The sequence below is a fragment of the Lycium ferocissimum genome, chromosome 2, assembly GCF_029784015.1.
Source record: "Lycium ferocissimum isolate CSIRO_LF1 chromosome 2, AGI_CSIRO_Lferr_CH_V1, whole genome shotgun sequence".
Classification (NCBI taxonomy): Eukaryota; Viridiplantae; Streptophyta; class Magnoliopsida; order Solanales; family Solanaceae; genus Lycium; species Lycium ferocissimum.
The window spans coordinates 60,328,813-60,342,441 of record NC_081343.1 but is presented as its reverse complement, the minus strand read 5'-3'; the positions used below and the strand labels follow the sequence as shown (position 1 = coordinate 60,342,441).

The following is a 13,629-nucleotide window of genomic DNA, read 5'->3' as shown; positions in this document are numbered from 1 at the left end:
CAATAATCATGAATATAATTGATCATAAGACAATATCAAGAATATAATTGATCATTTCTTATCTTTTACGTCTATGTTTTTTATTATTGATTAATTAAAGAAAGCACAACTATAGGAACTCAGGGGCGGAAGCTCGATTTGATCCTATCGTTTCATTTTTAAAATACCTTGCTGCCCCTGCAAAATAGGAACAAAAGCGCCTCCCTTATCCAGAACGCAACCCACCGCTACCATGGACAAGTTTGTAAATTTACAATTCTGAATTTCATTTTGGAATTAACATACCTGAAATTCACTTGCCCAAGTCATCGGAATTTTAATCAAAATTCTCCATTTAGAAAGCTACAATCTTACGTCTGGTGAAATGGTGCTCAATTTTACCCATTTGAACTGCGGTTAATGCTGCGCATTAGCCAAAAAGTAAAAACACAATATCACCGTAACGTTTCGTGTACTGGGTACCAAATGTCATAACCAGATTCCATCCATCCTCGCCTTTGCCACATCGTTGTCATCAGTTGCCTCCTACTTAAAGCTATCTATAATAGACTTAAAAGTCACAATCGCGATTCAACATATTTCAACAACAAATGATGCAGAGACCAAGACGCCGTTGCGAAGGCACAGCCATGGGCTCTATTGTTCTCGATCTCCGCCCTGGTTTTGGCATCGGTCCTTTTACCCTCGGTAAAAAACGAATTTCATTTCAACTCATGCTTTTTTTACCGTACCGATTAGATCATCGATTGTCAAATACGTAGATCAATTCATTTAATTTCTAGATTTTTTTTTTTGTTGAATTGTGATTGTTGTGGTTTAGTGTTAGCTGATTTTACATGTGATGATCTGTGTTAGTTCTTGACTTCTTGTAAATGTTTCAGGAAGTTCTATTTCCGAAGCTTTTGCACAGATAGAGCAGCAGCCTAACATTTATGATGTTGTCCATGTTAAGTATTATGATGAGGTATGATTCAGGTTGTATCTGTCCTAGGTACAATATTTTCGGTGATTTGTTTGACGATATTCCCAGGTGAATTTTACATAGTTCATTTTTTTTTTTGGTTAATACATTTTCCTTATTGCGGTGGCATCAAATCGTGCACCTTTGATCTCATATTAAATCAATTAGATGTCATTTTAAATCAATTTTACTCTCTGAACATTTAGTTGTTTTGTAGTTCAACACAATCAGTTTACGGATTGCTGACTAGTATGCGTTTTAAATAGTTCCGTTTGCGTTATTTAGTGTCTTGTTGTTTCTTAGTCTCGGTTTATAAAAAATTACTATCTTTTGTTGGTTGAATAGAAAAGTTCCCCATTTAGTTGTGATTAACTGAGCCAGTAATATATTTCGTAGTAGGACGTATCCATTAAAATGGGTTTATAAACCAGAATTCTGCCGATTGCATGCATAAATTGGTTCTGAAATTTTGAGGTTGTACATGTTATCGTCATATATGATACACCGTAATCAATATTATGGACATGGCTAGTTTTGCATACCAGCGTCTCGAAAATTACATAATAATTTCAATGCTCAATTTGTGTTCTGCAGGAGCCCTTAAAACTTGACATCGTCATTAGCTTCCCAGATCATGGATTTCATCTGCGGTTTGATCCCTGGTCACAGGTATTAGATTTGAAGCATGCCTTTCTCTTGCTGCTCGGGTCTTGTTAATGAGAAGATTTCTTTGGTCTAGTTAATGAGAAGATTTCTTTACCTTGTATGGAAAGATCATTGGTTGTACTTTGTTCAAGTTAACTATTGATATTTTATTTATGGCTTATTCTTTACTAGATTCGCAATTCTGAATGCATGGCTAAAATATGGTGGCAATGCCATCTTTTTGAGACATTTCTATCCTTTAACTTGTAATCTTGATCATTTATTAACTTATTTTAATTCACATCTGAGGGGCAAACTTCATGAAATTGAATTCTGTTTGGAGCGTTCATGAAGAAACATGTGTACGTAGTTGGAGAAACGGAGGACCTGGCAACAAATATATTAAAGTTTAATTTAGTGTTATGAAAAGCGAAAAGCGCAAAAAGGCTCTAAGGTCCTTTGGGGCTTTAAGCGCAAATAAAACGTGGGCTTTAATGAAAAAGGCGCAAATGGAGAAAAACCGCATAGACATATGTTTAGACCAAGACTAATAATTATAAGCATGAATAACAAATATATGGACAAAGAAATTGATTTTTTTTTTTAACAATAATGGGAAATATTAATTTTTTAGTGTACCCTTTTCAAGAAACGCTCATGGCGAGGAAAAGTATGTCTAAGAACCTTGATAACGACACTGAAGCGCTCAATAAGTGAGTCGAAGCGCTCAACATGTTTTGAGCCTCGCTTCAGGGCTTAAGCGCACTTGAGACAACACCAGTTTAATTATATCGTGCAAGATTGTCAGTGCCACTATACCAGTTGATAGTTAAAATTTCATCAGGAGTAACTTGAGTTTTCTTTTCCTTGGGAGTGGAAGAATGAGAAGGTTTATAATTTATTTGATGACAAGGGAACCCGCAGCCGCTACCCTTCGGGTGCGCACAGGGTAAGAGAAGCTTTATAATTTTAAGCTATAAATTCCGGAAATAGTGCTAAGAGCGCCTTCAAGATTGTGAAATGTATGGATGAATTCAGCTTTTGTCTTTATCCTCGGTACCTTTTTGTGGATTGTCTGAATGGTCATGTCCTTTCTAAAGGGAGAATTCATCTTCTCCGTGGAAAGGAATATAATGAAGGGAAAGATTGATTTTAAAAAATATATAGAATTGATAGAAGGAAAGGAAATCATAGCTTTTGACTTGACATGTGGTGCGGGAAGGTAGCACTAAAGATAAAGTACCCTCATTTATACCTAATTGCAAAAAATGAGGAGGTTCAATATCAGATCTACTTAGGAAGGACACGTGTGGATTTTCTTGGGAAATGGTGCATTTCCCTTGGATACTAATAGTTTAGCGGCTATTGGCTAAAGAGGGGCAGCATAGGATGGTACAAAAGCTGACACAGGGTGGAGGAGCTTCCTGGTGAAACCTTACTCTATTTATCTGGATGGTTCAAAAACGGCTAAAAATTAGCTTTCTTTGCGTGGTCCGCTTCTTGGGACGTTATCTTAGGTTGCAGCAGTCTGTGGAGGAGTTACATAATGGTTAATCAGTCTTGCGTGTGCAAGAAAAAGGGGGAATAAACTAATACTGTGCTCCTTCATTTCATTTTTTACTATGCAGTGGAAGTAGGGAGTGTGGTGTATTCCGTGATTTAATTCCCTGAACAGCTGAAGGTGCCCTTGCAACGTGGAGGTTGAGCAAAGCAGGGGGAAAGGAGGAAATTTTGGAAATGGCATCGTGATGCCATTTTTGTATGATATGGGGAATGCTTGAAGGAGTTGAAAGGCGGATACTGAAGATCATTAGTTACCTTGTTTTACCTATACTTTTGGTGGAAATAAGTGATTCCGTTATTTGTAGATCGGTGAATAGTTTTTTGGAGGCTCAATGCTAAACACCTTTTACCCATTACCATTTGGCATCGTCTCAGTGCACATTAAGGAAATTCCTTTTGATTTACCCTAAAAAAGAGAATGTACTTGGAGAAGTATCAATAACATGATAACATTTAATATCTAGCTTTCTAGATCATGTACATTTCCGAAGCGGTATGTGATTTAGGATGGAATGAGTTATGGAATTTCCTTTCAGAAAATATTTCTAAGATTATGTGATTACAACAACAACAACAATAACAGCATACCCTGTGAAATCCCACAAAGAGGTGTCTTGGGAGGGTAGAGTGTACGCAGACCTTACCCCTACCTTGGGAGGTAGAGAGGCTGTTTCCGGTAGACCCTCGGCGCAAGAATAAGCAATTCAAAGCAGTATAAAAAGCCATAAATTATGTGATTCTCTTTTAAATTTATTTCTTTTATAATTTTCTATATCATGAACTTATTTCTTATGTAAGTTTCTCTTTTATAAGATTTATTTCCTTTATAAGTTAGCTCAAGAGCTTTCTACTTGGGTAATGGATGACTAGAAACAATTTTTTCTAGTATCTCTGACAATCTCAAGTCTTACCTGTTGCAGAGACTGCGCCTTATTGAAATATTCGATGTAAAACGGCTTCAGATGCGCTATGCCACCTCTGTAATAGGGTAGGTTTTTGTAGTGTTTACTTTCACAACTCTTAAATGGGTAGATTTTCGTGATGCTGTGCTTACACCTCCTGACATTTCTGTTGATTAAAATATTGTCTTTTGATTTTGTTACTTGCAGCGGGCCGTCCACTTTAGCCACTTTCGTAGCCGTCTATACTCTTTTTGGGCCTACCTATCCAGGAACATATGACAAGGACCGAGGAGTTTACACTCTATTTTATCCAGTATGTGATCTATGTCTATGGAATACCACATTTAAATCTAATTCTGTTATCCATCACTTAGTTCTGTGTTGAGGGCTCTGATAGTTTGCAACTTTACAGGGATTGTCGTTTGCTTTTCCAATTCCCTCCCAGTATACAGATTGCTGTCGTGATGGAGGAGGTATTCCTGGTTATTTTTTGTTTTTCACACTTGTGCAGACTCATTACGCTTGTAAATTAATTTTTTTCCTTTCTTTCTCTCTCTCTTTCCACTTCAAAAGCGGAACTACCTCTGGAGTTTCCAGATGGCACAACTCCAGTTACTTGCCGTGTATCAATATATGATAGTTCTACTGGAAGTAAAGTTGGTGTTGGATCCATGATGGACAAGGCCTGTACTCCTCCTCTGCCTGCTGGCAGCGTCTACATGGAAGAAGTGCATGTTAAGGTTTATTTTGTCCTTTACATGTCCACACTGAAGTTTTTCTGCAGTCTCTTCTAATGTTATAAGTGATTTCTTATTGAATAATGTATGAATAGTAAGTTTAGGTTCTCCTCCTTTTAGCTGCAGCTCTTAGGTTTTTTTTTTTTTTCGCTGAGAAAGCTCTTTTAGGTTATCCTCTGTGTGATTGCGGTTCTTTTCATTACATAGAGCTGACATAAAGGGCGTTCACATCTGGAGCTTATTAGTTTTGGCGTTAATGTGCTTAAATTTTGCCTTTCACAGCTCTCTTTGCTAGGAGAACTGTTATGTCAGCTTCTTATATTTTTGTTTCGCTTTTCCAAATATATAGCCATTGAAAAAGGAAATAGACCTTTGGATTTTACAGTTCGGGCTGATATGTTTGTCTTGCTCTGTTATAAATCAATCATCAGAGAATCTCAAACTTGTGAGCTAGAAAGTTGTAATATTGCATCAATTTGATGATTCTTTAGTTTTCATCTTAGTGCTGTCTCAAATTGTGATGGAAGGGAAATGAAATTAAAGTAAACTAAATATGGTGCCGTCCCATTTAATAGTTCTTTCTCCACTTGCAATGGCTACTATTTTTTATAGTTCTTTCACCACTTGCAATGACTACTATTTTTTATAATTCTTTCTCCACTTGCAATGGCTAACCTTTTGAGGTTAGAATTTTAAAAGCAGCGGTGTCTACCCCTTATCTATTCCTTTGAATAGAGAAGATTTGTATGTCTAGTTTGATTTTATTGTCATTTTTTTTTCGTGCTCTATAATGCCGAATCTTAGTACTTAATGAATGATTAGTAGTATTTTCCAATTCCGAAGATAAAAGAGACAGAGTTCTTATGTCTTTTTGTGCAGTAGTTTGAATCATAAAAGATCTGTTTAAATTGAGTCACTTGGATCATAAAAGATGTGTCGAGTGACATTTATTAAGTTTGCCGATTGAAGTTGCTCTGACACGCTGTTCAATTGATTTACATATAATTATGTTATGTTTTCTATTTTCTTTAGCTGGGGGAAGAATTACGGTTTAGCATTGGTGGCCAATACATCCCCTTTGGTGCATCACCACAGGTAATTCCTCTGTCTTTAGATTGTTTTTCGGTTAATCATTGGCTACAGTTGTTTAATTGTTATAATGATATGGGTAATGGAGAATGATGTTAATTACATCTAATTGATTTAGAATCACCTATGAATAGAATGGGAATTGTGTTTTCTATTTTCTTTCTTTCCTTTTTTTTTTTTTCATTATATATATTAAACGCTGGTAACTTTAGGCCTCATTTTGGGAAATGCCATTTCGCTACAGGTGCTTGCTTTACTTGCGGCCGTCAAGGCCATATTATGAGGGAGTGTCCATTTGGGGCTGTTACCACAGAAAAGACTAACTGAACCTCTCTGCTTTAAAAGAAGAGTTTTTCGGTTAATCAGAGCAGAAACTATCTCTTTCTTCCATTGGATTATTTTTCCTTAATATAGTGAAAACTCTAATTGTGTTGATGTGATACTGTCTTCAGTCTAGATTCCATCCAATAATCTTATCCCTATTGCCGAAAATGAAGTTCACGAATGGGCTGCAATGCAGAAGTTAGATTTTTCCTGAAGTTAGAAAGGCAACAAGAGGCTTAAAACCTATTTTAACTCATAATTGAACTAGGTGTTGACCTTAGTTCTTTTAGTAGTTTCACTTTTGGTTTTTGAATGCTTGGATCTATTTGTGCTTATATGTTGTGTGCAGCCTGGTGTAGGTTTGTTCTTCATGGACTGCATTTCGTCCTATTCCTTTATTACATATGTTTTGATGACTGAATCAACTATGCAACCTTATCTTATCTTGTCTTTATGCAGGATGTTTGGACTGAATTAGGTCGACCATGCGGAATCCATCAGAAACAGGTACTGCTGTATCTCTTTAGTGTCTAACAGAAAATTGATATACCCAACTTCTTGTGAGCTTCTGTCAGGTTTCTACATGTTAGATTTTTGGTGGAGATTGACTTCGTCAGCTGTACAGGTTGATCAAATGGTGATCCATTCTGCTTCAGATCCCCGGCCGAGGACAACTCTTTGTGGTGATTACTTCTACAACTACTTTACTCGTGGCTTAGATATACTATTTGATGGGCAGGTATGTCATCCTATGGGTTTCCATGAGCGCATGTTATGAAGTTGATATTCATTCTCAGATTATTGTGGTTAATTTTCAGACACATAAAATCAAGAAATTTGTCTTGCACACCAACTATCCAGGGCATGCTGATTTTAATTCATACATGAAGTGCAATTTTGTTATCCATTGTTCTGATTGTGAGTTGATTCTTTCAAGATCTAAAGCCCTCTTTTGTTAATCGATGTAAAAGAATTGGATATTCATTTTAATACTTCTTGTATCATTTTGTCTGCAGTTGTAGGCTCGTATCATCAGGATTTGAACTCCTCTAAAGCTACTATTACAGCCAGCACAAAATGGGAACAAGTTAAGGTGAATTCTTCTTCTGTTTGATTCGTAATTATTCTATTTTTTTTTTGGTATTCCTTTGAGGTTATCAAGTTGGGAGTTCTTAGTTATTGCGCTCATGTTATATGATATTTAGAACTAATGGGTAAACTGTTGTGTACTGGTACTCTGTGTATAGAACTATCATCAGACCACCTCTTTATCTGGGCTCAGTTTCATGCTGACTCATTGTTAAGTTGCAATGATTCTGCAGGAGATACTAGGCGATTGCGGTCGAGCTGCTATCCAAACGCAAGGCTCTACGAGCAATCCGTTTGGATCTACCTTTGTATATGGCTACCAAAATCTTGCCTTTGAGGTGATTTTTTTTGGTTTCAAATGAATGTCTGTATACCCCACATTGGGGGTGCTGCTATACACTTTATCTCTCTTCCCTTCTTTGTGTTTTCATTTCCTACTGCTTCACTAGAATCTTGCTTATTTGTCACAGGTGATGAAGAATGGTTACATTGCGACTGTAACTCTCTTCCAGTCCTGATGATCTATATGGTGTGTGGCCTGTGTTTACTTTTCAGTTTCCTCTGATATTGGGAGACCCATTTGTTATATGAGCATTACATCATTTTCCTATACTTGATGACAATTGTTTGCATATTCATTGCAAAAATAGATTATGCTATCACTATCTGTTTGTCAGTTCCCAGTAATTTTCCCTCCCTTTTTATTTTGTCCGTTTGTCTTGGTGGTGATGTCGGTTGTCCTTGCTGCATATCAAGGGGTGGGTGTAAGATGTCCTTGCTGGAGTGGTTGCCGTTTAAGGAGTGTCCGTTCTCTAGGAGTGTTGGATATCTTCTCCATTTACAATGTGGAACATGAGATGTTGATATCTGATGCTCTCTATATATGATATTGACATCAAGTGGACCTATATTTATTTACCAGTAAATGCTAGCATATATCTTTCTCCAATGTGCTTTTGATTTCATCTTCCTGAAGGCTTGTTTATTCCTTTTGGTTGTTGACTTGTCCAGTTTGTTTTTGTCAGGCTGCCTGTTGGTGTATTGTACAGTTCAGTTACTCGAAGAAAGCAGGTCTGCTTTTAACTGACCGTCATGGTGGAATTGTAAACCATGTACATTTGTTCATAATTGTACAGTTTATTTTGTAATTGACGTCTCTTGTAAACTTAAATACATTGCTCCCAGCTTCTTGTAATACAATACTCGTTGCCTGGTTCCTCAGTTAGGCGAAGTTTGGTGGCATGTGATTTGATAAGCATTGTGCGGGCATATCTTTTTGCAGTGTATTCTTCTCGACAATTTACTGGGCCACTTGACCCATTTTGGTGGTTCAGTTGGCTTTGCCCAGCTTAGTCAGTTAATTGGGTCCATTTCCGAAACAAATTAAGGAAATTTTCCTGAAAAAAGTTTTCAACAATACCATAAGAAAAAGTAACAGTTTCTGAAATCGGACACTTAATATAATTTATTCTTGCATGACTGTACTCTGGGTTGATAAGACTTTATGAGGAAGGGCTACTTTTTCTATTTTCGTGGTTGTGGATGGACGTGCAGCTTTTAAGCAGCTACAATTCAGGTGCCTGGATGAGAAAATTGGCCATATTATGGTGGCTGGGAAAAATCATTTTCTTGTGTAGGTTGAACTTTCAATATGTCACAGATAGATTGTGCAATTGTACAGGATTAAGACTGCCATGGCTTAGCTTGACATTGAAGAAATCATCAAATATTAAGAATCCATTCATGACCATCGATGAAGCTGAGCGAGATGAAAGGTTTGGCTTCTTGTTCAGTGAGCTCCCTGGACCATTGCACCCTGCCACCATGGTCAGCCCCTGGTCCTGAACACTTGAATTGCCCATAAAATACCGTCCTGCAGAGCAATATAAACTCAGTTAATTCATTTTTACAGTTTACCTAGCACCTCGTTTATTTTCTCAAACTGAGGAAAAACATAATCATTTCAAATTAATATTCAACGGCAGCCTTATCAACCATATTGGACGATCAATATATATATATATACATGGAGGGGGGGTAAAAAGTACGAAGTTTGCATAAGTAAGAACATACATATGCCTGTTCTTATCCCCCCAATCATACCATCCCTTTGGTGTGATGATCTTATCCATGTAAGTGTAAGCAAAGACGACCCGAGAGAAAGTACCCCAAGCCCTGCCCAAATAAAGAGCACCAGATCCAGTAACCTTGCAATTCAAAAAAGAGAATCCAGTTTCCTCCAGTAAGCTCTCCCTCTTCTGGGCTGTCAAGGCCCCATAGCTTTTTGTTTTGGCACGTAAATGACAATTCTCATAGAGAGACAGCCCATTTCCAAATATGAAATCTACCGAACCTTGAATGTAGCAATTCTTGAAATAATGCCTGCCCCTCTGATCATACAATGTGTCTTGTGCTCCAATGAACTTGCAATTTATGAACGCCGCTGTGTCTGCTGAGATTCTTAATGCCACCGCTTGCTTTCCCAGTGCCCCTGATGGTGGTGGTGGCGCTACATTCTGTTCACGGAGGAATTAATTATGAGTTTAACTACAATACTCCGACAATGTAAACTAACTGTTATACTATTAGGTCACTGTTATAAAAAGGGAGACTAGCTTTTCCGACACTCCAATTGTACAAAACCTTTTATACTGTCAGTATATGTAAAGTTAATCCAAGAATTATACCTTGAATATACGCAGGGGTGGAGCTAGAGCTTCGCCTACTTTGGCTCAAATCCTATATTTGTGTTAATAAATCCACTTAATATGAATAGATATTTTATGAAGAACACCATAAGTTACATTTTCTAGAATTCAGATGCATAAACTTAAAATTCTAGCTTCGCTTCTGATACACGCATCACCCCATGCATTAGTTCTTAATACATGCATCTAATTACTACTAATAAACTTAACAAAGTACAGAATTACCTTAAAGGTGATGTTTCTGGCAATGAAGTAGGGGGAATTAACAGCAAAAGTTGCAGAACCATAAGTTCCCAATGGCTGGCCATCTTTTCCTGCCCTATCTGCAGTGTCATCCCATTTGATGGTTGTTTTGCTTGAACCAGCACCTTCCAGGGTAATGTAAGCCATTGTTGCTGGGATTTCAATCTTCTCCCTGCAAAATTTTAACCTTAATTAGACAAAATTGCACATAATTAACTAGCAATTTGCTCAAAATGTCCTGTTTCTCCTCTGTATATTGAATGCCTTATCGTTCAGAATCAAGATGCAGAAAACAGGACAAGAAGTGTAATATGGCGCAAAATTACCTGTAAATTCCAGGACTAACGGAAATAATCACTCGACACGAATTGACTATTGGAATTGAGTCGATAGCTTGTTGAACCGTAGTAAAATCCCCAGACTTAGGATTTTTATTCACCTTAATTAATTTGCAAGGCTCTAATTTGTTTTTCGCTTCTTGAAAGACAGAATGATTGCGAGAACTCATGCGATTAATCCAATTCAAGTAGCCATCTTCATTAGCTACCCTCAATGTATTATCCCTCCTAGCATACTTACCCCTTTTAGCCGCATTTGTGCTAATAGCAAACAACATTAAGATAAAAAGCAGTTCTAATAATTTCATCCTGGAACTAGTCATGTCCCTATGAGATAATGAGAGTAAGAAATAGGAGTAGTATATAAAGGGCCACACAGAGTGTGAAAAAAGAATGTATGTGTGTTATGTATGAGGTAATAATGATTGGTCCGGGAGAAAATAATAAGAAAGAGCAGAGGAAGAGAATCTGACAAGCAGGGGCGGAGCTACAGGGGTGCAAGGGGTGGCAATCGAACCCCCTTCGTCGGAAAATTGCACTATATATATACGGTGAATTTTTTTATTCATGTACAAATATTATTTTTGCATCCCCTTAACAAATGGAGATTTCGGATCAGTGGATGAGGCGCCTGTGATTGAGCCCGCGGTCGCGGGTTCGAATCTCGGCAATGACACTTTTTTCAATTTTCTTGAACCCCCTTATCAAATGTTCTAGTTCCGCCCCTGCTGACAAGTCGTGGCTATACTCCTATCCGTATTATCTTTTTTGTTTCTTTGCTCATTCCAGACCAATCTATCCTGAATTTTGATTTTACCATATGCCCATATGCCATATCCTATATGACAGAAATGGACCTAAGATTTAAACTTGTTTGGTTAAGCTTTTAAGAGTTTTAGCGCTGATTGTAGAATTCATAGTACTATTAACATCACGTATTCGACAAATATTTGTTAGAAATTTTAATGATTTTTCACACATATAGTATATCTATGTTTATTATCGAAAATACTGGGTTTAGTTGAATGCGTTGAATATAGGTTCCATCCGCCTCTATGCGTGACAATTCTTTGTCATGTTATCTACTGTTTGATAGCGAAATGTCTGTTTTGGTCAGCTGGAGAGTGGGACTGTGAGGGAGAAACCGTGACTATTTGGCAGGAAAAAAAATACAAACAACCAACCTGTACGCAACACCAGTGGCCACTATTTCACATTCTGTTTTATATATGTAATAAAATATATGAACTGTTTCTAGAGCTATTGCATCATTTGCATGGGTTCTGCCTGTTTGCGGCATAATTAAATGATTTTAAGAACAAGATGGTTGACTAAATTGATAAAGCGGAAACGGATTTTGAGAAACTCTAGCATCATACATGGGACCCTCATGCACGAGTTTGGTATTTCTGAAAATTATTTTATTTTTCTTGTGACTATTATTTTTTCCAAAGAAAGTTGGGAGTAAGGGTGCATCTCGCTTCTAATATACGAGTTCACCTAAATTTGATAACTTTTACCTAGCCTCTGTATATGTATTAAGAAATTCACGAAGTATCTATATATATTTGACTTATCAACTCAATTATTATTATATATTAGTAACTTGATTGTTATAGAAACTCATAAATATTAAATCCTAAATTCGCCTCTGATTGGGAGGCAGAAAAAACTGTTAATTGGGTCGGAGCTACAGCATAAAATAAATAAAGTTTGGTTTCTTGAGTTAGGAAGTACAGCTTGGAGTTGGGAGAAAGAAGAAATTAGGGGAAGAGGCGTGAATGGAGTGGTTATAATATTATATGAAGGTAGTCATGATATATATATATCTTATCCGTGGTCAAGATTTGGAGGTGTTGCATATGCATTGCATTGACAATTGGACGTGACATACAAATTTAAACCCAAAAGCCATGGTAGTTGCATAGAATTCATGACATTGATAATAGGTTTAGTCCAAATTTTATTCATATATTTACACAATCAAGTCATTTGAAAAATTAATTGTACGTTAAGCATGTGTCGATAACTAACACGTTAGAGTCGGTCAAATTAAACTGAAAGTATACTAGATAAAAAATTAAGGCGCGAGATGGTGAATTTGCCTAACAACACTTAAGTAAGTCATGTACCAAGTAATGGACAAAGTGACATCATTTAACGGGCTTTTTTGGTGAAACAGTTTGATTTAAATGACAATAGACATATCTTTAATTATGGGGAATACGAAACGTCTTCTTACTTATACTGTTAAGTTTATGCTGTTAAACATTATAGATTGAAAGGCTTTAAATTCTTAAATTTTACTATGCAAAAGTTTTGGAAGGCATTTGTACATGTGAGTTTGGAGGGAGTTGTTATTTTGAAACAGGAATTAAAGATCGTAGATGTAAGTTGTGGAAAAAGATAGTTAATTAATGATGCAGCATATCACTGATGGGATCGATTTTGAGCACTTGACAACACAGAGGGCATAAGACTACGATTACAGTAGACTTAATTAATATGCTACCCACCATCTATTCTAAATTCCAAGTTACTTATCCATGCATAGAATGCTGTTAATTTGATGCAACTTAAACCATTTAGTACGAATACATTTAAAATTATAATTTCTCTATGTAATATGAAACCTTTTAGTAATTCACATAAGCAAAGCAATAAAATACATGTATATACATGAAATATATAAAAGTTACCGAGAATAATGCATTGTAATAATTAATAGCTTGCCTTGCACTACAAACCATGGAACATTACTCTCCTTGCATATATAACACGAAGCTAATCCAGGATTTGTATTTTACTTATGAGTTTAGATTGAAAATTCTATCATATATTATCTAATTTATTAGGTTCGAAATCTATCACTATATATTTGTATTTATTAATACAATTCTAACACACACACACATATATATAGAGTTTAAACTAAAATTACTCAGTTCGATCATCAAATGAACTAACATAGTTTATTCACTAGATCTGCCCTGACACAAGCTTGATAGTTCCAATTAACGGAAAGTCAGA

The 13,629-nt window shown here is 36.5% G+C and overlaps 2 protein-coding genes across 4 annotated transcripts; one reads left to right on the top strand and one right to left on the bottom strand.

The window, feature by feature from the left end:
- The first annotated feature begins 441 nt into the window (after nucleotides 1-441).
- Nucleotides 442-8,579, top strand: LOC132046475 (PHAF1 protein At3g51130). Of its 2 annotated transcripts, XR_009412706.1 has the most exons (16): nucleotides 442-687; nucleotides 882-964; nucleotides 1,556-1,630; nucleotides 4,090-4,157; nucleotides 4,279-4,384; nucleotides 4,484-4,544; nucleotides 4,645-4,811; nucleotides 5,841-5,903; nucleotides 6,681-6,728; nucleotides 6,847-6,960; nucleotides 7,040-7,139; nucleotides 7,238-7,314; nucleotides 7,544-7,648; nucleotides 7,781-7,839; nucleotides 8,067-8,231; nucleotides 8,336-8,579. XR_009412706.1 is itself a non-coding variant. In XM_059437113.1 (15 exons), exons 1-14 carry the CDS (start codon nucleotides 591-593, stop codon nucleotides 7,826-7,828), a joined length of 1,212 nt encoding a protein of 403 aa, XP_059293096.1. In that variant the 5' UTR covers nucleotides 446-590; the 3' UTR covers nucleotides 7,829-7,839; nucleotides 8,336-8,579. The 2 variants fall into 2 exon arrangements, 1 of the variants encoding a protein (XP_059293096.1); XM_059437113.1 differs by lacking the exon at nucleotides 8,067-8,231 and having other exon boundaries at nucleotides 446-687.
- A 157-nt stretch (nucleotides 8,580-8,736) lies between these two features.
- LOC132046476 (probable pectinesterase 53) lies at nucleotides 8,737-11,276 on the bottom strand. 2 transcript variants are annotated; one of them, XM_059437115.1, is made up of 4 exons: nucleotides 10,588-11,276; nucleotides 10,244-10,433; nucleotides 9,414-9,826; nucleotides 8,737-9,183 (listed from the first exon to the last, which is right to left on the bottom strand). In XM_059437115.1, exons 1-4 carry the CDS (start codon nucleotides 10,920-10,922, stop codon nucleotides 9,033-9,035), a joined length of 1,089 nt encoding a protein of 362 aa, XP_059293098.1. In that variant the 5' UTR covers nucleotides 10,923-11,276; the 3' UTR covers nucleotides 8,737-9,032. The 2 variants fall into 2 exon arrangements, with proteins under 2 accessions (XP_059293098.1, XP_059293097.1); XM_059437114.1 differs by having other exon boundaries at nucleotides 9,384-9,826; nucleotides 10,588-11,049.
- Between the last annotated feature and the right edge of the window lie 2,353 nt (nucleotides 11,277-13,629).

What these genes read in the sequence shown, in the direction of transcription:
- LOC132046475 (XM_059437113.1), top strand. Translation starts at nt 591, where the DNA reads ATGATGCAGAGACCAAGACGCCGTTGCGAAGGCACAGCCATGGGCTCT. An exon ending in CAAAATGGGAACAAGTTAAG is followed by an intron (nt 7,315 to 7,543) that starts GTGAATTCTTCT and finishes ATGATTCTGCAG; the next exon opens with GAGATACTAGGCGATTGCGG. An exon ending in ACCAAAATCTTGCCTTTGAG is followed by an intron (nt 7,649 to 7,780) that starts GTGATTTTTTTT and finishes TATTTGTCACAG; the next exon opens with GTGATGAAGAATGGTTACAT.
- LOC132046476 (XM_059437114.1), bottom strand. Translation starts at nt 10,922, where the DNA reads ATGACTAGTTCCAGGATGAAATTATTAGAACTGCTTTTTATCTTAATG. An exon ending in GTTAGTCCTGGAATTTACAG is followed by an intron (nt 10,434 to 10,587) that starts GTAATTTTGCGC and finishes AAAATTTTGCAG; the next exon opens with GGAGAAGATTGAAATCCCAG. An exon ending in CCAGAAACATCACCTTTAAG is followed by an intron (nt 9,827 to 10,243) that starts GTAATTCTGTAC and finishes CTCCGTGAACAG; the next exon opens with AATGTAGCGCCACCACCACC.